Source organism: Oratosquilla oratoria, chromosome 39 (genome assembly GCF_046742065.1).
Source record: "Oratosquilla oratoria isolate Oo_2021 chromosome 39, ASM4674206v1, whole genome shotgun sequence".
Taxonomy (NCBI): Eukaryota; Metazoa; Arthropoda; class Malacostraca; order Stomatopoda; family Squillidae; genus Oratosquilla; species Oratosquilla oratoria.
This window is the reverse complement of record NC_134815.1, coordinates 46,171,791-46,195,818: the sequence shown is the minus strand read 5'-3', so window position 1 is coordinate 46,195,818 and position 24,028 is coordinate 46,171,791. Positions and strand designations below refer to the sequence as shown.

The window sequence follows — 24,028 nt, the reverse complement described above, 5'->3', positions numbered from 1 at the left end:
CTTCATCACATTTTCTATGGTTATCAAAATTCACGGGTGAAAGAGAGAACGATCGATATAAGCGGTGACTATTTTTTATGATGCAAGTATTATGACGCAACATCATACGTCTGGCAGCTAATGCTGCCCGCGAGATTTTGGCCCGGAGTGAAGTGGTTAAAATTATCCAAAAAGCCTCCCTTTTCTCTACATTCTTCTCACTACCAGGACCATATGCACTTACAACCCACACCTCCCCAGTTTCATCTCCATCCACAATAACCTTGAAGAAACCTCCTTCCACTCTACCACACCCTTACCTATCTCTTCATTTATTAATATAGCCACCCCTTCTCTCCCTTGTCCTCTCTTCACTTTTACCCTCCTCACTACATTCACAAACTCAAATTCATCCCTCCTTTTCAACTTGATTTCACTCAATGCCAACACATCTTTCTTCTCACTAACATACTGCCTATCTCTTCCCTTTTACTCTCATTTGTACCAACCCATGCACATCAAAAACCCAAACCTTAGGGTTCTGGTTGGAAAACTCCTCCTAGACCTTCTTATGCCTTTGTTTTTTCTAGAAATGTCCCGTTTGGGGCTACATAGATTAGTTTAATCCTATCCCCATCCTGTTTTAGTCACCTTTTATAACTCAAGTGGGAATACTCAGTGGCAGTATTCCTTCTCCCTTGCCACAGGGTAGGAAAAAAAAAAAAAAAAATATAATATATAAATATATATATATATATATATATATATATATATATATATATATATATATATATACACACACACACAGTGAAATTAAACATCCAAATCCTTCCGCTGGAAAAGAACTCTAAATTTCTAGGCCTCACATTGATACTCCTATAACCTTCAGCCCACACATCATAGATCTGAAAATGAAAATCAACAGGAAAACAAACCCACTAAAATCCATCATAAACACGGGCTTCAGAAACGGAAGAAATTTTTCAAACAATTCATAAGAATTGCCCTCAACTACACTTCCAGTGTGGCTCTCAACAATCACCAAAACAAACACTTTAAAAATATATACAAAACAAGACAGGACGCACCAAAACCACCCCAATAGGACACCTCCACACAAAAACTAAAATCCTCCCAATAGAATATCATATGAAAATGATAAACAAACTCTTGTATGCTAAAACTCTTTAACCCCACTCTTTCACACAAGCCCTACCAGCTGAATGAGAGAGAGAGAGAGAGAGAGAGAGAGAGAGAGAGAGAGAGAGAGAGAGAGAGAGAGGGACGGGGGAGGGGGAGGGGGGGCGGAAATGGAGGGACAGAGATGGGGGGGGGAGAGAGGGAGAGAGAGAGAAACCTACCACCAGTGCCACACAATACATATTCACCCCAAAATTACTAAACAAGCTCTTCAAAATAAATCACCAAACTCAATATTCCTCCAACACCTACCCAGACCTAAGTCCCACAGAAAAAATCCATATCAAGAGAAGTAAGAGCCACACTGACATACTTGTGTTTAGAATCCACCATTAAAATAGTATCACCATAGAATAGGCCTGACCACAGAATCAAACCACCCTAGATGCAACCACCACATTAAATATGGTGAACACCTCATCCTACAGTATCCCACACTATCAATCCTAAGACAAAAAAAAAAATTGGATTTCTTTCCTGGGTGACTTAGGGACCCACCCAGTGACTGTAGCCAGTTCCTTGGGAGTCACGGGTTCTCCTGCAAGAGATCTGGGGCAACAGATTGATTGATTAATATATCATATTTCTGTCAATAAGAAAAGGACCCAATTTTAATAACCAAATCTCATCTAACAACAAAATAAACCCAAGTTTTACTTACCTCACTTAGTTCTTCACTTGGTGTAGCTCTTTCACTGTCACTATCCGCTAAAGTTTCTGTAGCTTTGAGTGACATTACTTCTTCATGCTGATGGTTTGACAAGTCTCCATCTAAAATATTGTCATTTGGGAACATGCCTTCACTAGAAAATTCATCCTCAGAATTTGGATCATCCACAGACTCCTCATTTTCCATGAACTCTTGATTAATGGCAGGTTTCACTTCATTATTGCAGGTGGAGGAGGAGGTTGAGGAAGAAGTAGGTGCTTGACTTGAGGAGCAAGCAAACACAGAATGGGGGTACTCCAGTGGGATCTTATTTGTAGCTCTACCAATTTTCTTAGAAAATGGTTTACTGTCAGCCTGGTTACCATCACTGTTGTTAAAGTGTTCCTGTTGTTGGTGATTGTATGAGTTCCCATCATGAGAATTATTATATCTTGATTCATCTACACCATTTCTTACTTCTAGAGATTCAGCAAAAATAATCTCTTCACAAGAATTCCTGACTTCATTGGTTCCTCCAAAGACGGCACTTCCTTGGCACTGCTCCCCATCAAAGACCTCTTCTACAGCCCCAAGAATCTGTTCTTCTCCATACATATTTTGAGACACACATGCTTTCTTATTCTCACATTTACTCTGTGTTGAAGAGGAAGATGCTGTAACAGTTCCAGATGAAGTACTTGGTCCATTGCTTATGCAGCTGCCACTGCAAACATTAGCACAATCACACTGTACAAGATTACTCGTGCCAGCCATACTATCGTTATTTGCATTATTACCTGAAAACACTTCCTCTACGGCTCCAAGCATTTGTTCCTCACCGTAAACCATCTCTTCTAAAGCACTGTCATCCAAGAGGGTATTAAGAGCTTTATCTGACGAAAGGAAGCTGAGAGGTTGATCCTCTTCATTGCACATTGTTCCCACTACCCCATCTTCCATTGCATTATTATCTCCATGATTACTTGAAGGGGTGACCAAGAGTGAGGAGTGTGGCATACAAAGGGTATTCATACTGCTACCACTACTCCCACCTTCTCCATTATTTCTTGTCCGGGCATCAATTGACTGATTTATTTTTCCTAATTGAGGTCTAGACATTTTGGTTGGATAAGACTTATCATTAACATATCTGCTGCTTGATGCCTCATCTCGCGTGGCAGAATGTAATGACTGCTGCTGATGATGATGATGCTGCTGATGGTGTTCATTTTGAGGTTGCTGCTGTTGCTGCTGCTGTTGCTGTTGTTGCTGATTTTGATGTTGGCTATGTGGTACAATTACATTGCCTGATATAGATAAGGGGTCAGGTGGTGAATTTAATCGAACTTCGCTGGATTCTTCAGAACCACCAGCAACACTAAAATCTGTATAACTTTCCTCTTTGGGCAAAACAGTACTCTCATTCTCAATGGTGATATTGTGTGCAGGAGATGGAACATTAGGATCTATACTGATAGGATGTGTTCCAAGAATAAATGTGTCATGGTCTGGTAAAGTACTAGTAAGAACTGTTTCCTCAATGCCTGTTGAGGCGGTCATTTGAACTTCCTGGTACTGATGATCATCATTCCTCAAGCACACTGGTGTTTCCTGAGACATGAATGGAGTGCGAGGCTTAATAGTCCTGTTGGCATAATGAGGGTTTCTGTAAATGGTTCCCATGGTGGGAACTTGTAAAGAAGCACCAGCTGAATCTCTTACAACTTCCTTTCTACGTCCTCTTGGAATACCAGAGCTTGTGGAGGGTGCATTCATGTCTTCATCCAGTCCTCCTTCATGCCCCTTTGGTTCACTATGTTGTGAGTCATTTATTAAAAGAGCTCTAACAAGTTCTTGATTGATAAGTTGCTTAACCCGCTCTCTCTGATCAGCAACATCCTTTGGAAGGGAGATACTGATGCTGTTCCCCAACTGTATAACTGTTCGATCTTCTGGTTCTTCACAGGTCTCCATATTATCTGAATATATATCACTTTTCCCAATTTTATCATAATTGTGAAAATTTTCTGACTGGTCTACAATCTCAGATGATTCTAAAGTGTCACTCTCTTCAGATTCTTCATTATCGTTAGACATCCCTACTATGTAAACATGCTCAGTACCTAATGGGCGTTTCTTTCTAATTGGTATCCGAGGCTGTTTTCGCCTATATATTGGTGGGTGTGTGGCACTGGTGACAGGACGAGGCTGTTGTGGAGGTCTAGGTGCTTGCCTCATAGGTGCTGGACTGATAGGTGCCTGAACCATCATAGTCTGACTTGCCATGCTGGTTGCACTGCTGGCTGGGGTTGCAGTTAGCATCATCCCACAAGAGTTTGGAATGAGGTAGCCTACATTATTGGCTTCTAAAGGTGCTATGCCTCCTGGTAAGATGTTAGAAGAAGGAATGATGGTATTTCCAATTAATACATAACTGTTGCCACCCTGTTGTTGGGTAGTCTGTTGTACAGCACTATTCTGTGCAAGTTGTGTTGATGGCAATGGAGATGGACCTACATGAGCCATAGGACTCAAGAACTGTGGAATGGCTGGTGAACCTGACTGCATACCAGCGGCTGTGACTTGAGTTACTGTAGAGAGTTGTGAAGGAGGTGACAAACCAGTACTTTGGTTAGTAGTTAAAATGATTTGTTGAGGTGCAGAAGGCTGGGCTTGTGGCTGTGACTGATGGGGTTGAAAAGCCAGATGTTGTACGGTGGGAAGTCGTGGTGAGATAGGTGTGACATTGGACGTGCTCAGAGGCATAAACGGGCGTTTTGGAGGTCTTCCGGCAGATCTTCGACGTTGAGCCTCAGGCACTGGTCTTCCCGAAGTCACAGCCTGGATAATGTCTTCTTTGCTGTGCTTAGCTAGATGTGAGGGCAAATGCAGCTGAGCCATATCACACACAGGACAAATGCTGCCCTGGTCAACATCTGAGCTCTCGCTGCTAATGCCCACAGCCCCAGCCATGGCACTTACGCTGCCCATGTCTGACACCTCGACACCAGCCATGTTTGCCAACATGGATACCTGCAAAAAGAGAAAATTTCAAATTAGATATTCTAATTTCCTAAAACCAATTAATATCATGAAATCATGTCAAGACATGAAACATTCTATATTCTAGAACAGAGCATAAAGTACTTTGTCTACATGAGAAAATATATACCACTGTCCCAACATATTTGCCTTTGTATCATATCTATCCCTGTACTGGTGTATTGGATACATTGTTCTATGTAGCCAATACTTTGGAGACTTTAATAGCACCCCTACTGACCAGAGTCATACAGCATTTTTCAATGATCAGAGACAAATCTCCACTCAAAGAAGAATGCTATATCACGTTAAAATTAAAAAGCCACCATGGCGAGGTACAGTGGTTGCACATCCCTCAAGGGGCCTTAGTGGAGATCCATCTCAGTTACATCAATAATAACAGAATAACTTCAAACATACATTTATCCCTTATTTCTGTACCAATGCTAAGCATAGGCCTAATGTATATGCTATTTATCAAATATATTTCTGTGAAAACATAACAATCTGTAGCAGGCAAACATTGTTCCAGTTTTCAAAAAGGGGGATAAATTGTCTATATGCAACTACAGGCCAATCAGTATGACATCAATTATAGGTAAAATGCTTGAATAAATAATAGCTAATAGAATCAGAGATCACATCAAGACATAATTAGATTCATGACTCACAGCATGGGTTCTCCAAGAGTAAGTCATGTGTAATTCATCTTTTTATACACTACTGTCTACAAGGCATCAGATAACATTGATAGTTACAATGTTATTTACTTTCAACAAGGTCCCACCAGGGACTACTAAATAAAGTCAAAGGCCATGGGATAAGAGGAAAAGTGTTTGAATGGATTAGAGCTTGAATCAGTGACAGAAAACAGTGGGTCACCATAAATGGTGTAAAATCCAAATGGGGGAGTGTTTCTAGTGGAGTTTCCCAGGGCTTGGTTTGAGTCCCATTTTGTTCATTATATACATAAATGATTCTGACAATGAGATTAATAGTGATGTTAGTAAGTTTGCAGATGACACAAAATAGGATGCCTAATTAGGTCGGGAGAAGACGCCAAGATTCTGCAGGAGGATCTTGACAAATTATTCACATGGTTGGTGAAATGGTAAATGGACTTCAATATATCAAAATGCAGCATGTTAATCACAGGTTTACACAACCCAGAAAGCAGGTATAGCTTAGGTAAAAAAAAAGAATTAGAAAAAGAAATTATCATAAGAGAGACTTGGGAGTTCTAGTGAGTCCTAAGTTTAAACGCAGGAAACAGTGCATTAGTGCCAGGAATAGGGCTAACAGGGTATTAGGTTTCATTGTTAGGATGGTTACGAATAAAAGCGCAGAGGTAATTACCAAACTATCTGGCATTAGTTAAACTCATTCTTAACTATGCAATACAGTTTGGTCTTCATCTTATAGAATGGATACCAATTCACTAGAATCCATAGGGGAGAATGACTAAAATTATACATGGGCTCGGAAATCTACCTTACTAGGACAGGTTTAGGCATCTCTTACACTCTCTGGAAAGATGCAGAGTGCAGGATGATCTAATAGAGGTGTTCAAGTGGATCAAAGGCACAAGAGTGACACAAACAAGGTCATCATATTAAGATAACAGGGCAGGACTCACAATGGATTTAAATTGGACAAATTTAGATTAAAGAAGCAAATAGACAAGAATTGGTTTACCAACAGAGTGATCAATGAATGGAATAGACTTAGTAAACATGTAGTGAGCACTGAAACTATCAGTTGTTTTAAGAAAAGGTTAGACAACTCTGTGGATGGGGATGACTGATGGTAATGGACATGGAACTGCCTATTGTAGGCCTTATGGTCTCTTGCAGTTTCTTTCACTCTTACGTTCTTATAGCTATTGAAATACTGCCCACCAGCAATCAATGTTTGATCACTTATTAAACAGCTCTAGATGCAATCACCACACAGAAGACACAGAACACCTCATTCTGCAGAGTCCCTAGACAACAATGCAATATGACAAAATGTGGACAGCAGTTAAAACCATCAAAAAATCAAAATTAAATACCCTCCACCCCATCCAAGGAGTTCTTGCAACTCAGGGCAAAATACCATTACCAAAACAGCAATGCAACATCATCAACAAGCATTTCTCCAAAACTAGCTTCAAGTATACAATACCAGAAAACAAGGAAATAATTAAAGAAATATGTAAAATAAAACCTGAAACTAACCACTCCCTTTCACCAATAAACATACAGAAGGGACAATAAAGAATTAAAAAACTCCAAAGGTGAAGGCCCAGACAATATCTAAAACAGGGATTCTTAACTGGAGATATTTATACCCCAAAGGAACCAAATGCTGGGGTATGGGATTCGATCTCTGAGTACTGGTATTTATTTTATCTAATGTATCAATTTATATTTAAGCACAATGTTTGATTATTAACTAGCACTGTCATTTGGCAATGAGAGCAATGAATGTTTTGGTTCCCTCCACAACTGCGTATCTTTGTGAAACAGGATTCTCTGCATTATTAAATCTGAAATCAAAGTGGAGAAATCAACTTCATGTATTTCCCTAGTTGCATTTACCTAGTTGTATTTTATGGGAAGAGAGCTATGCTCGTAGTGACCTGTTTTTGTATCTTTCAGCATCCAGTTTGATCTTAAATTCTTGTATAGTTTTTGCATTCACTGTTTCCTCATTCAGTTTGTTCTAGATATCTATCACTCTGTGTGGGAAACTATTCTTTTTCAGATCTCTTCTGTAACTATCAGATGACATGCGAGTAGCTTTGTTAGTAATTGTACCCCAATTCCATGCTTTGATTGTGCAAAAACAACAGCAAATATCTCACTAGATCAGTACGAGTCTGTGTTAGGTAATCAAATTGTAGCTGTTTATTGTAACTGGACAAATTTAGATTTAAGAAGGAAATAGGCAAGAATTGGTTTACTAATAGGGAGGTCGATGAATGGAATAGACTTAGTAACCATGTAGTAAGGGCTGAAACTATCAGTTGTTCTAAGAAACGATTAGACAACTTTATGGATGGGGATGACAGGTGGTGATGGATACGGAGCTACCTAGTGTAGGCCTTATGGTCTCTTGCAGTCTCCTTCATTCTTATGTTCTTGTATATTTGTCATTTCTCTTTTATCTTTCTTTTTTTAAATAAATATGAAAAAATGATCAATGCTTATGATTTTATCTTATGCTCAATTCCTAGCTATCCATACCTATAAATTCAAGTTATTGACATATGTGGAAGTCATACTGGCAACTAATAGGAATGGTGATGAATATTCAGACAGACAAATGAAGGGGTGGTATGGAACCATATTGGGCAATCCATTGGGAGTCTGGAGTCATCAAAAGGTAACTACCGATCTATATCCACCTCAAACACCTGGGCCAAGCAGCCATAAAATCCTTAACTGATATTTCCAACTAGTCCTGGTTGCACAGCAGCATCCCAAACATCTGGCAAAGAGCTCACATAATACCAACCTTGAAACCAAACAACCTGCATGAAAACCCTGCATCATACAGACCAATGTCACTACTATCCACACTATGCAAGCTGATGGTAAGACTGATAAACTACCAGTAAGAACCAAATCAGAAATACCTACCTCCCCCAACATAATGGATTCAAGGAAGCCCATTCTACTAGCAAACTGCTCATGAACATCACACAAGCACTGGAAGGATTCAATAAAAATAAAAAAAGCCCCACCAGAAAAAACAGTTATGGTAACCACTGATGTAAGCAAGGTTTCTGAAAGGCCCACCCAGACACACCCTAATTAAAAAGATCACTGAAACAATTCATAACAATAACAAGAGGTGTTTAAACAACTTAATAGCAGGAACACAATGCAGAGTAACTCAAAACAACAGATCTCTGGGACAAAAAAGGTTATACAGTCCCTCAGAGTGCAGCACTTCCACCATTTCTGTTCAACCTCTTCATGAATGATATCCCAACTCCAGAACAAGAACTAAACAATAATGTTCTCTCAAAAGATTTGACAATAACTTCCTAGCACACTGAATACAAAACTCCTTCCATTAAAAAGAACATACAATTTCTAGGCCCCACATAAGAAATAAATAAATAAAATATAAAGAATAGTTAGGGTTGCCACGAGTATAAACAAGCCTTCGGAAAAGGGCCCCAGACCCAAACTTTCAAGCTATGTCCTCACATAGTATCTCTTTTGATAGACTTTCAACATTATTGTTCAACCTCTTCATCTCCCAACTCCAGAACCAGAAATAAACACCAATGTTGCTTCATATTCAGATGATTTGACAACAATAACCCAGCACAGTAAATACAAGATACTTTCCACTGAAAAAGAACCGTAAAATTCTAGGCCTCACATTTGATACATATATAACATTCAGTCCACATATCATGAGGCCTGACAACAAAAATCAAACACGAAAATATCCCTAGCATTGACTATGGACAAGAAAAAGAAACTCAACCATCTATAAACAATTCATAGCAACCATCCTCGACTATGCCTCCATAGCATGGTTCCCAACAATCAGCAAGACAAATACAAACTACAGTATTTACAAACTCTACACAAGGAAGAATTGAGAGTAATAAGAGGATGCACCAAAATCACCCTTATTGGACATATACATACAGAAACCATAATCCTTCCAATAGTTAAACCACATGAAAATAACAGGAACACAATTCTACAGCAGAACCCTAAACACCACACACCTTCAGACTACATTTCATAAACACTACCAACAGAATGCTTCAAAAACTACATCAGCAATATTCCACCCAAACATATATGACAAAATACTTCCTATACCACACAAAGGATCTGCACAGAAACACATACACCCTCAGATTACTAAACAAGCCCTTTATGAAAGACTACTAAACTCAATAATCTTAAAGCAACCCTCAGACATAAGCCCCACAAAAAAAAAAAATCCCATACCTGACAAGAACCACACTGACATGCCTGGACTCAGGGCACTGACAGTACCAGCACAGAATTGATGTGGCCACAGATTCAAACTGTCCCACATGCAACCACCACACAGGACACAGAACACTTCATACTACAATGCCCCATACTAACAATCCCTAGACAACACAATATCTTTCTTCTAAATGACTTAAGGTCCCACCCAGAGGCTGTTGCTGGTTTCCTAAAGGCCACAGGTCTTCTAGAAGGACCAGGGGCAACATATTGATTTTCAACTATTCCTGATTGCACAAAAACATCCCAAACAATCTTGAAACCAAACAAACCTCATGAAAAACTTGCACCATACACACAATTTCACTATCCAGGGGATGGAGAGGTGGGGTCGCCAATTTACTGAAGAAGCCTTGCTGTGGATGTGCCGTGTCTTGCAACACTGCTTCTGACCCAGGGCAGTGTACAAGATGCAGGGATGACCCATCATCCAGTAGGTGCCAAGATAGAGGGCGGGAAGAGGGTGGAGGGGAGTGGAGTGTGATGGGGTTGGTATGGGTGGGAGTGGTTTTTATGCCTTCATTTTTTGGCTACCTCCCTTATAAGGGGGAAAAAAGCCTTTGGTATATGTATGTTCAATATTCAAACTAATGGAGGAGCTGATAATAGTAAGAATCAAATCAGAAATACCTATCTCCTTAACCAACATGGATTCAAGGAAGGTCATTCTACCAATACACTGCTCATGAACATCACACAAGTACTGGATGGAGGAAGAAAAAAAAAAAAAAAAAAAAGTTACATTAGCCAAGGCTTTTGACAAGGTCCCAAGACATATATTATCCAAAAATATCCATGAGACTGACATTCGTTGAAATGACAAGAAATGGTTAACTAACTTTATAGCAGGAAGACAATGCAGAGTAATTCAATACAACCAAACCTTAGGAACAAAAAGGCTATACAGTCCCTCAAGGTGTAATACTTTCACCATTTCTGTTAAATCTCTTCATGAGTGATCTCCTGAACTAGAATATACACCAATGTTCTCTCATATGCAGATGACTTGACAGTATTAATTCAGTAAATACAAAATACCAGTAAAAAACACACACAAGCCTACATGAACAAACAGGAACAATGGCTTAAAAATAAGAGAATGGACACCTCACTCTAGAAATCAACAGTGACATTCCTCATATCAGACAGCCATGAATCAAAAAACCACCCTACGTTAAAATGAAATAGCCAAATCCTTTCATGTTAAAAACACCCTACAATTCCAGTCTTCACATTTGATACTCATAAGACTTTCAGCCCACATATAAGGCGTCAGATAACAATGATAGTTACAATGTTATTTACCTTGACTTTAGTAAAGCATTCAATAAGGTGCCCCACCAGAGACTACTAAATAAAATCAAAGCCCATGGCATAAGTGGAAAAGTGTTAGAATGGATTAGAACTTAGACACCTTAACTTAGATTCTCTGGAAAGACACAGTGTGGGATCATTTAATAGAGGTGTTCAAGTGGATCAAAGGCTTTAACAAGGGTGACACAAACAAGGTCATTATATTAAGACAACAGGGTAAGACTCATAGTAATGGATTTAAATTGGACAAACTTAGATTTAAGAAGGAAATAGGAAAGAATTGATTTACTAATAGGGTGGTCAATGAATGGAATAGACTTAGTAACCATGTAGTGAGTGAAGAAACTATTGGTTGCTTAAAGAAACAGACAACTTTATGGGTGGGGATGACAGGTGGTAACGGACATTGAACTGCCTTGTATAAGCCTTATGGTCTTTTGCAGTCTCCTTCATTCTGATGTTCTTAAGACCTGACAGCAAAAATTAACAAGAAAACAAACATACAAACAAGCATAGAATTTGGACAACAGAAAGAAATTGTAATAAATATTTACACACAATTCACAGAAACCACCTTCAACCGCACCTCCACAACATGGTTCCCAACAATTAGCAAGATTACCACAAACAATTTAAAAACATTACAGAATGGAGCACCAAGACTAATAACAGGAAGGACCAAAACCACCCCTAATGAACAATTGCACAGAACCAAAATCCTCCCACTAGAACTACCTATATCTATATACCAAAGGCTCCACCCTTATAAGAGAGGTAGACAGTCAAGGCACACACCCCATTCCACCCATTCCACTCCTATCCACCACCCTTGTTACCCACTCATACTAGGTCCTCATGGATGGAAGGTCATCCCTATCTCCCACTCACTGCCTGGGACAGAAGCAATGTACAAGAGAACACCCCATGAAAATGTCAGGAACACAGTCTATGCCAGACCCCAAAACACTACATTTCACAAGCACTACCAAAGGATACATCAACAAAATACACCAGCAACATACTGCTCTATCTATAACAACCTACTACATATACCACACAAAAATGTATACATACTCAAATCACTAAACAAGCCCTTCAAGAAAGACCACCAAACTCAATACTCCTTAAACCCCTAGACATAAGCCTAACAGAGAAAACCTTGTCACACCTGATTAGAAACACACTGGTTCACCTGTGCTCAGGATACCATCAAGAATTAAAATAGTACCACCACAATATAGGCCTGGCCAGAGATTCATACTGCCCCAGATGCAATCACCACGTAGAGGACACAGAACACCTCATACTACAATGTCCCACATCAGCAATCCCTAGACAACAACACAATATATCTTTCAATAATGACTTATGGTCCTGCCCAGAGGCTGCTGCTGGTTTTCTGAATGTCACAGGTCTTCTGCAAGAAAGACTAGGGGCAACTGAGTGATTGATTTCCTTCTACTGCCCAAAGGCCATGATCTTAGTATATTTATTTTCTTGATGATTTTCATTAAATCTTTGATGTGCAAACTGAAGGTCATGTGAGTATCATTGATTTCTTATCTATTTAAAGGGTTTGGTTATTCAATTTCACTAGTGGATGTTTGTTTAATTCATGGAATGGTCAATGCTACTGATGATCTCTGAGAGAAGGCCTCCATCTAATAATTTCTAAGCTCTTGTTCTACTTTGTCTAGGTAAGCTTGGGTGTTCTTATCCATTATTTTGTAGTTACTATCCTTGAATATCATTGTCAGGTCATCTGCGTGGATGAGTGTTTCCATATTATGTTCTGGATCAAGTGTTGTTGGAGCACTTATGAAGAGGGAATAATGCAAGTGAAAGTAATGCATCTTGGGTGGCTCCATTGTATAGTCTTTTATTCCCAGATATCTGTTTATTTTGGATTACTCTGTCTTGCCTGCTAACTAATAACTTTATTAGCAATTACTTCTCATTGCTTTGGATGCCTGTCTCTGATCTTATTTGACAGTATATGTCTAAGAACTTTATCAAATGTTTTGTTTAAATCTATTAACATTACCATTTGTTTTAGTGGTGATTTCTTAATCACTCTAGCACTAGTGTGATGTTTGTGAGAAGGGTGCTAGAGGAGTGGCCCTCCTCGAATCCATGCTGGTTTGGAGAAGTAGGTAAATTAGTTATGTTTCTTTTTTATGTTATTCTTTTTATCAACTTGGATATGCTGAAGAGTATTGAGACTGGTCGAGGATACTAGGTTGTCTCATGGTTTGTTTGGTTATGATTTGGATTACTGTTGCAAACTTCTCCTATCAGGAGGCTAGGACAATGCCACCTTTGACTTAGTAGCATGGAATCTAATAAACTACGCCCTTGGCCTAACTTGCTGGTGGCAGAGTTCGAACTGCCGCCACCTTGACCTCCGCTACAAGTAGCAACGCTCTTACCTGCTCAGCTAGCAAGTATTATATAGTGCAGATATAATCTGGACAAGAACCTCAAAATACTGGGCCTCAAATCTGACACAATGACACTTAGTCTGCTTGTCAAAGATCTGGCAATGAAAATTAGCAAAATAAACATACTAAAACCACCCTTTGTGAACATTTTGCCCACGGACATTTGGGCTAGCATTCTCAACCTTTCCCAGTGTTCAATCCCCCCCCCCCTTCTCCTCCTCCTCTTCCTTCCCCCTTCTTTTCTCTCCCCGTTCCCTCCTTTCCCCTTATTTAATCTCAAGCATATGTATCTCAACTTGTACTTGAAAAAGCTGTAATAAGCGAAACGTCATACAAATAAAGGCTCCGTCCTCATATGGTGTTTAACTCGTCAATACTAAAACCACTCACAAGCATGGACTTTGAACAACAGAAGGAAACTCTAATCACAGTCTACAAACAATTCATTAGAACCATTTTTCAGCAAAATAGACTCTTTCCAAATCATACAAAACAAAGCACAGAGAATAATAACAGGATGCACTAAAGCGACTCCAAATGCACACCTGCTCTTTATAACCAAATTTCTCCTTATCAGATATTACATGTTAGTGATATGCACAAACTTCTATGCTAGAGCCTTCACCCCTACACACGCATCTCATTACATCACATAAGCAAAACCAGCAGGACATAAAAAGAAAAAAAAAATAATAATAATAATAATAATAATAATAAATAAATAAATAAAACACACACACACACACAATACTGAAATATATATAATGCATCCAAGCCCAAATACTTTCTCACCCAGATCACAATATAAGCATTTCATGACAGGTCACTAAACTCAATGCTCCACCCACCCACCCCCACTCAACATCAATCCTAAAGAAAAATTCCTCTCAAGAGAAGCAAGAACTATATAACCATGCTTACTTCCAAAACACCATCCAGCTCTAGGACTGTATCAACACAGAATAGGGCTGGTAACAGTCTAACTGCCCTAGATATAACCATCATACAGACAATCAACATCTCACCCTACACTATCCACAGACAACAACTTAATATTTCTTCCTCAAGTGATATATGGCCTTGTCAGGTTGCTACTGACAGTTACTTGCGAGTTGTGGCTCTCCTACATGAGACATCTGGAGCAATAGATTGCCAGATATGGGCTCTTTTTCAGATTGTTGGTATTTCCTTGTATATTCAAGAGTGGTAGAAAATATCAGTCAAGCTCTTTACTGCATTAGGGCTGAGGTATTTTAGAGAGATGCTTGAAATTGTATCTGGGCTTTGAGCATACGAGATTCTCAATTTCATTATTAACCCTTCCCCATCTTTGTTGAAGATGGGGGTGGGATATCTGTGCATAGTATGATTTTTTTATATCTTTTTATATTATTTACCTATTTGTTTTGAGTTGAACTGTGTCACTACCCTCCCTCCTTCATCCCCCCACCATCAGCCAGCCACTCTGTCTCAGTCATTGTCTTGTTTGTCCAGGCCACAGTTCAGTCAGCTCGAAGTGATTGCTATAACTTCGTATGCCCTCCAGTTCACATGTGTGTGTGTGTGGTGAACTATGGCCCCCAAGCAAGCAGCAACCTCTCATGACAAGTCTACACTGAAAAGATTTAAGAAAGTGATGAATTTGGAGAAGGTGAAGTTGCTAGACAAGTGTAGGGCAGATAATATGAGCAATTCTGCTGTTGGAAAGCTATTTAATGTAAATGAGAGCACAGTGCGTTCAATAAAGAAAAATGAGGCAAACATTAGGGTAACACTGGCATCTACTGCTCCTCCTTCCACTAAGCAAGTGTCACAGGCAAGAAGCAGTACTGTGCTGTATATAAGATGAAATCTGCTTTATATGTGTGGATAACAGATCAGAACAAAAAAGGCACTCCAATTGGTAGAACTGTGATTCGTGCAAAGGGAAAAGCATTGTCTGACAGAGTAACGAGTGATAAGGCCAGCACATGTGCAGAGGCTAGCACCAGTGCAGAATCAGACCATCCTGCCACCACCCAGTCTGAATTTTTAGCAAGTAAAGGATGGTTTGACAGATTCAAGAGGCGGTTTTCCTTGTACAATTTGAAAATGTGCAGGGAATCAGGTTCGGCAGATACCTTCCGGGTGCTCTGAAGAAAATTATTGAAGATAAGGGATACAGGCAGAGCAGGTATGAAATATGGATGAAACAGGTCTCTTTTTGGAAGAAGATGCCTGCCAGGACCTTTGTTGCCAAGGAGGAGAAAAGTGCACCAGAGTACAAAGCTGCTAAGGATTGATGTACATTAATGTTTTGTGCTAATGCTGCCCGAAGGGATTTCTCCCTGTCTTCTCCTTTTCCGAATTTATGAAGCAGCCTTGCTGTGGATGTGCTGTGTCTTGCAATGTTCACTGCTTCTGACTCAGGGCAGTGGACAGGATGCAGGGATGACCCGTCATCCAGAAGGTGCCAAGATATGAGGGAGGGAGGAGGGTGGAGGGGAGTGGAATATATAGGAAATGGAATGGGTGGGAGTGATTTTTATGTCTTTTTCTTTTTGGCTACCATGCCCCGTGTAGCCTTTGGTATATGTATGTATGTATGCTAATGCTGCTGGCCACATCAAGCCAGGCTTTATTTTTAAGTCTGCTAACCCCAGAGCACTTAAGGGATGCAACAAGAACTTACTGCCAGTGTTCTGGATGCATAATGTAAAAGCATGGACAACCAACACCATTGCTATTGACTGGTTCCACCACTGTTTCCTGAGGAGATACGGGCATACCTACAAGAGAAGAGACTCCCAAACAAAATCCTCATGTTCCAGGTTACCCAGCGTCACTTGATGGAATATGTAACGATGTTGCGGTTGTGTTTATGCCGCTAAACACAACCTCCCTCATACAGCCTTTTGATCAGGGTGTGATAGCTGCCTTCAAAGCCTATTACACACACAGATGCATGCAGAGGCTTCACACTGCATTGGATGCAAACCCTGACTTGAGTGTCATTCAATATTGGAAAAAATTCACTATTGCTGACTGCCTCTCAATTGTGCAGGAGTGCCTTAAGGATTTGCGCCCTCAGACAGTCAATGGTTGTTGGAGGGCACTGTGGCCGAAGTGTGTGTGAGATTTCACAAGCTTTGGTCCTCAGGAGGTTAATGGTGTTAAAAAGAAGGCGGTGGAACTAGCTAGGCTAGTTGATGGTCAAGGACATACAGGAGTATGAGGTGAGGGAACTGGTTGAAGAACATGCCATGGCCTTAAATGATGATCAACTGTTAGAGATTGTGCAGTCAGACAGTGAGGATGAAGAGGAAGATAGTGTTGCTGAGGTGGATCACCCTCAAGCTCACACTCTTGGAAAGCTGGGGGAAGCAATGAGGACAACACCAAAACTCAAACAATTATTGCATGACATATCCAACAATGGTGAGAGCATTGAAGGTGATGAGTGATATTGATAAGAACATTGCTCCTTGCAAGACTCTTTTTGATGACTTGAAGAGGAAATGGTCTCAGTTGCCAATCACAATGTATTTCACAAGGAAGTCTGCTGCTACCCCTATTATTCCACCTAATCCTCAGCCCAGGCACTAGACTCCTCATGTCATGCAGTTATACTCCACATCATCTCATCCAGTCATTCATCATCAGTAACTGGATGACTAACTATCATCACCATCATCATCACAAGTAATAGTGTGCCAAAACTTACACAAGTGGTAAGTGTTTTGTTTTTTCTACATGTATTTAGGTTATTAAACCATAACATGTGCAATATTTCATACTGTTTTGGGGGTTTTATGAGTTATTAGGTTTATTTGATGAAGGAAACATTATTGTTAGGTAAAGGAAACCCTATTGTTAAGTAAACATTATTGTTATGTATGTATACATGTAATATGCACACCAAACATTCACGAATTTTCAACTTTCGTGAGGTTCTCAATCCCCTAACCCTCACGAATGTTGAGGACCTACTGTACCCACTTGTGCCTCATGATGCCTGCATAGGCATAATTGAATGGAAGGGGTTGTGTGTGTGTTAAGGTTCTGTTTTGGTGGATTTAGTGCATCCTGCTATTCTTAATGCTTAGAATGTGTAGTTCTTTGGGTGTCTATATTTGTTTTTTGAATATTGGGAGCCATGCTGGGGAGGTACAGTTGTGTAATTCTTATCAAATAACCACTAATTGATTGGTTTCTTTCTGCTGGCCAAAACTTGTGTTTACTGTTCTTAGTATATTCAGGTTCTTGTTGATTTTCAATATTAAGTCCTTGGTGTGTGAGCTGAAGGACATGTTTGAAAACTGAGGCCTAAGATATTTGCGTTCTTGTCCAATGAAAGGAGTTTGCCGTTCATTTTTACTGTTGTATGTTTCTTTTATTCATGGTTGTCTGGGATGAGCAATGTCATTGGTAATTTCTGAGGAAAGGCCTCCATTCTATTGTCTTAGCCAATGTCTTTTTGTTTGAATATGTTTGGATATTCTTAGGAGCTGCTTTGTGGTTGCTGTGGTAGGTTATTATTGATTAGGTTATCTGCACTGACAAGAGCTTTGGTGCTATGTTTTGGATTTGGTATGCTGAGGTTAAATAGTGCAAGTGAGAGCTTCTATTGTACTCTCTTTTGATCCTAGATAACTGATCATTTTGGAACACTGCATTTTCTTCTAGATAGCGAGTTTATTACAAATTTTTTGTTGTTGTTCTTGTTGTGGCTGTGTGTCCCAATGATCTTTTTAATAGCATGTGTCTAGGGACTTTATTAAATGACTTGCTCATGTCTACTACCATTATAACTGTTCTTTTGGTGGTGCTTTCTTGTTATATCCCTCTAATACATGATGACTAATGGTTGAGAGAAGTGTGCTGATGGATTGGCCTGTTCTAAATCTATGTTAGTGATGGTGGTGTAGGGTCATTACACAGCTGTATATGGTGGGGGTCTCTATATACAAACAATCTGTTCTGTAGCACTATTTGTTACCAAGTTTTTGTCATGTCATTACAATGAGGTAATCCAAGCCCCACCCAAACACCACCTGAGGATATAAATTCAGAATGTACACAAACTGAATGAAAAATATATAAATAATCCATAAATAATGAACAAATAAATAAATAAATAAAAAAGGTACAATATGGCAACCAAGTTACAACTTAAATCCAGTTAGTGTAGCCAACAACACCTCCCCTGCACGGTTCCATACCATCAAGAAAAGAGACACCCAAAGAACTACAGGGTGTATGGTAATTGTTTCGTTGTTTCAGGGACACAGTGTGGAAAGACACAGGTAACCACACCACTCAAAACAAAAGCAATCGATCAATATATGTCAAAACTTTGTCCCAGCAACACCTTGCATCCATGGAAAGCTTTACATTTCCTCATCTATGGAAAAAGCATGTGGTACTTATGTTAATCTCTGCTAGACACAGCAGCAGCAAGATTTCAGAACTGCCTAAGGCGACTGAACAGTTCGTCAGGACCGTCAGGAGGGAGTTGATTTCTTCTGACTACAATTATGAAGGTGTTGCCAAGAGGAAACACCATTCTTGATGATCAGACACCATCAGGGATGCTGAATTTGTCACTCTATTGTAAGCCATGGTTGATGACCCTAGCTGCTCCATGAGGTCCATTGCCAGAGAGCTGCAAGTGCCTGAGGGCACCATAAGGAAGTGTTTGCATGAAGATATCAGATACATATCATACAAAATGCGTAAGGGTCAACTCCTCTCCATAAAGATGCAGGAAAACATCTCCAAGAAAAGCAAGAAGACGCTCAACAAACTGAAGCACCCTCTGGTTCTTTTCAGACGAAAAGAACTTCTGCCAGGACCAGACTCACAACTCTCAGAACAACAGGTGGTTGGCTGTCTGTCCCAAGGATGTGCCAAGAGTCATGAAAACCAAGTTTCCTGCAACTGTCAGTGTTTGGGGTAGTCTGCAACAAGGGCCGAGTCATACCCCTGTTCTTCTTTCCCCAGGGGCTCATGGTGAGCACCAAAGTGTACATCGACATCCTACAGACCCCTATGAAGCCATGGATTGAGGAAGTAGCTGTTGGTAGACCCTACATGGGACAACAGGACTCGACACCATGTCACACCTCTAGAAAATCTCAGAAATGGCTCTCTGACAATTTCTTTGACTTCGTTGCCCTGATGTGTGGCCCCCTAACTCACCTGATCTTAACCCTATGGACTATTTTGTATGGGGCACAGCTGAACGAGATACTAACCGCACCACATGCAAGAGTAAGAATGATCTGATCAGTCAGATCAAGATCATCTTCGCCAATCTCTCCAAGGAGGTCGTGAAGAAAGCCTGTGCCAGGTTTTGAGGGCGTGTTGAGGACATCATTGATGCCAAGGGCAGATTCATTGAGTAATAGGACACCAAAAGTGTGCTGATACAGAGTCAGTTTTCTTTTTTTGCAACAAATGTATTTTCATCTAAATTGTGACTTTTTGGTGTGACTCTAAAAAACAAAAGTTACCATACACATTCTGTACATATAACAAATCATTAAGAATAATAACAAGATAAACTAAAGATATCCTAATAAAACATCTATATAATGAAACCAAATCCTCCCCACAGAAAAGCGCATGAAAACAACTGGCACAGTTCTATGCAAGACTCCTCACTTTCATCCATCTATCCCATTACATAACACAAACACAACCAACTGAATAACAAAAATGACAGTATTCTACTCAGAGATCTACAACAACCTACCACCTGTACATCAAAATGTTACCAAAATCCATACATATCCTTATCTCAATACAAGTACTCCAAGACTGACCAAGAAACTTCCCTGTGCATCAGTCCTACAAAGAAACCCTCCTATGACAAAATCATACTAGTATGACTGAACTGAAGCCACCATCCAGCTTTCACATAAAATTTATATAGAATAGGCCTAGCCACAGAAGTTAACTGATCCAAATGCAATCACCATACAGAAGATACCAAATACTACATCTTCCATTGTCTTACTCTAGCTTTACCCAGGTACAGTAACACAATATTTTTTCCTCAAGTGACTCATGGGCCAATTCTGCAATTACTGTTGGTTCCTCGGGAGCCATGTCCTATAACAGAGACCTGGGACAACTAAATTAATGATTGACTTACATGCATGCACAGTCTACTCTCAGTATATTGTTCAAATTTTAACTCATCATAGAAAGTACAAGTATAGTTTTCTAAAAAAAAAAAAAAAAAATCAATCACTGTTTATATGATTATTTTATCATGCTTCTCTGACCTTTAGTATAGACTAGGGCTGAGCGGGATGAAGGTTAAACATACAGTAATGTTTACATAATATGTTTGAGGACCTTATGATGTACAAAATACTTCCTGTAATCAATAGGATCCTATTTTGTCTTCCACACCCATAGCATGGGATGTCTATATTTTCAACATTATTTCTATCAAGAATGGGGAGGCATAATTAATGTGAGAATCTTGTTACAGTAATTTGAATATCCTTCAAGTGCTACTATTATTATTACTCATCAGAAAAAGTTTTCACTGTAATTTTCCATATCAAACCCAGTGTAAATGGCCCATATACATAATAAAGTAGAGATATAATTCAGATGGGCACAGGTATCCTGAATGTCCTATCCACAAACACAATTTCCTCCTCCTCACCTCCGATGCTAAATACAGGAAAATAATTTCTCTGTAAGAATTTTTTTTCAAGACTTCCCTATTTTACTTAAAAATAAAAAATAAAACACTTTTGATTAAATAATAACCTGCCATGCCATCGTGAACATTTGCCGAAACTGAGCCAGACCATCACACATATAGTGCAAAAAAATATTGCAGTTCTTAAGAAATCAATAATCTTTTACTGTTTCCAATATCATACTATCTTACTTTCTATTATTTAGGACCACCTTCTATGATGTTCTTCATGTTTGTTTTCATTAATCTTCAATACATTATTGATGAGCAAAATCTGTAAAATTTTCTTATTTCAATACCAACAATTAAATAACCAATTAGTTACTCTTGTCAACTTGACCTATATCAATGCATATATACTTAAATATGCCCAATTAGTGTGACTTACACAGGCTAAAATTTCAAATTTCCAGACTTTGTTTACAAGTGCAAAACTTGAAAACAATCTCAATACTAATCTTATCTACTAGAAAAATCTATAATTCTGCCCAAACTTATAACACTATTTCTGATCTTTTGTAACCTTTAAACAGATAAATATCATTTCATTAAGCATAAGTACAAGTTTCAGGTCTATATCTGGAATTATTCACGAAATAGCAATAACCAAATTTAAAAATATTACTCTTCATATCTTTCACGTGAAAGTTCCGGATTATTGGCCCGTTTTTGCACTTAATTTCAAGAATAATACATCTTTAACCCACATTAAGGAGAAAAGTTTATTTCTGGGCACGATAAAGCGTACCTATAACAGATACATGAGTTAACAATGGTAGTATCTATCTCATCTCCTGCTAGACTTACTTCCAACATGTCGCTCCCAAGACCAAACCGACACTTATCTCACACAATACTCCATCTTTCAGATAAATCAAACTTACCCTAGTACTCTAAATATAATTCCTAGGGTACAATTTTCATTATAAAACCATTTTTACGTTGATATACATTAATTCAACGTATATTTCTTTGTTGGCATAAGCTGCCAATCTTACACCCACAAACCACAACAAAACACACACAGTCCGTTTCACATTCCAGGTGGTAGCAGCTGATTGTCACACATGGGAACGGAATGGATGCAAGCGCTCGATTTGAATGGGAAATAAAAACTAACCATATATTTAGAATTCCTTGGTTTTATTTAATACTTTCACATGAGCATTTAGTTTAAGTTTCATAGATATAAAATGCATGTTTATATGGCTCTACCTTGTTTGAATTGTCATCATTTAATGGTTTCAAGCAAATCTCATCTTCCTTGTGACGTCACACTCACTTTCCAACGCCTCGCATCTTGTCTCACTGAGGGAGACTCAGAAAATAAAATTGGCTTAGCAGTCAGATCACCGATTGCTTGTATTCATTAAATATTTTTAAATACAATTCTACATGTGTAAGTTTTATATGATTGTATAGTTGGCAACAAAGTTGATCGGGCAATAAAAGGTTCTGTTGGTCCTGTAAGTAACCTTTATTAGTACTGCCCAAGACAAGTACTCATCGTTTTCTGATTGTCGATATATATACAACTGACAAATTTTCAGTACATCTAGGAAAATATGCAAGCGAATGCCTGTGAATACCTAAGGGGGAAGATATTTTTGAAAAGTTCTTGTCGAAGTATGTATATTGCCTTTTCTTTGGCAGCATCACAACTTAATATGACTTTCTGAATGTAACATTGTTACTTATTCTGTAAAAGATAACTAACTTCATTTAAAATGCATTTAAGACTACACTCTGGAAATATTAGTGTATTACGATAAACACTTCAGATTTGTGTTTGATATACAGTACATTTCGAACCGATTATTCCAAATATACTTAATTCAGTTGATATCAGGATCCCAGACTGACGGAGTTATTTATATTTTGTTTACACCAAACTCGTTGATGCCCTTGACAGATTTTGTTCAGGCCAGCACGAAACCAAACATTCTGCTGAAGACAGATGTCCTGGTAATGGCTGTAGTTATCCCACAGTAAATGATTTGAACATACATATGATCAATTAGGTAAACATACTAAGATGAAATGATAAATATTATAAAAACAAGTCTAAAGGCGAGCATATAAACACCAATAGGTACAGTCTAACTCGCAAAATTATACTGGCAAGTGATAATGGTAATATGCAATACTTTCTATATGTACTAACAACTTTATTCATTATCGCTACTCCGTTTCTATCCCTAACAAGTACTGATGATTGTCATTTGCCCCAGCTATTTTTGTAAGGTAAGGCACATTTGTCTCTCTACTAGTGACATGTATTTCAGAACTAAATGTCGCATTGTCAGTGATTAAACTGCTCCATTACTGGTCGAGGTAGGAGGGTTTGCTGGATACTCACATACAATAGTAAAATATATATAGTAATAAAAAGCAAAAAAAAAAAAAAAAAAAAAAAAAAAAAAAGGCAAACATAATACTTAAGAGTCGGCCATTGAACCCCGTTACGGGTCACTAACCCACGTGCGTATGGTCCCTGCAAGACGGGAGTCCTGAAAACTAAGAATGTGATTATTGTGGTATCCATACATGCTTTTGGCATTGTACGATTTGTCATGCACTGTACTAGTGAGTAGACTGGGAAACACATGCTTGCCCCTTGTACGTATAAATACTATGAAATTTATTTATTTTAATTTATTAAAATTATTGTATTGATTGCATTTCCATG

The 24,028-nt window shown here is 38.9% G+C and overlaps 1 protein-coding gene across 3 annotated transcripts in view; it reads right to left on the bottom strand.

The window, feature by feature from the left end:
* The window catches only part of LOC143020397 (uncharacterized), a 45,810-nt gene extending 23,453 nt beyond the window's left edge, over positions 1 to 22,357 (bottom strand). The window contains exons 1-3 of one of the 3 annotated variants that reach the window (XM_076176815.1): positions 22,224 to 22,356; positions 13,241 to 13,332; positions 1,841 to 4,861 (exon numbers count right to left, since the gene is read on the bottom strand). In XM_076176815.1, the coding sequence (XP_076032930.1) occupies positions 1,841 to 4,861; positions 13,241 to 13,243 (3,024 nt within the window). In that variant the 5' untranslated portion in view covers positions 13,244 to 13,332; positions 22,224 to 22,356. Of the gene's footprint in view, positions 1 to 1,840; positions 4,862 to 13,240; positions 13,333 to 22,146 lie in introns of all 3 variants that reach the window. The other 2 variants (XM_076176816.1, XM_076176813.1) reach the window with 2 other exon arrangements.
* Between the last annotated feature and the right edge of the window lie 1,671 nt (positions 22,358 to 24,028).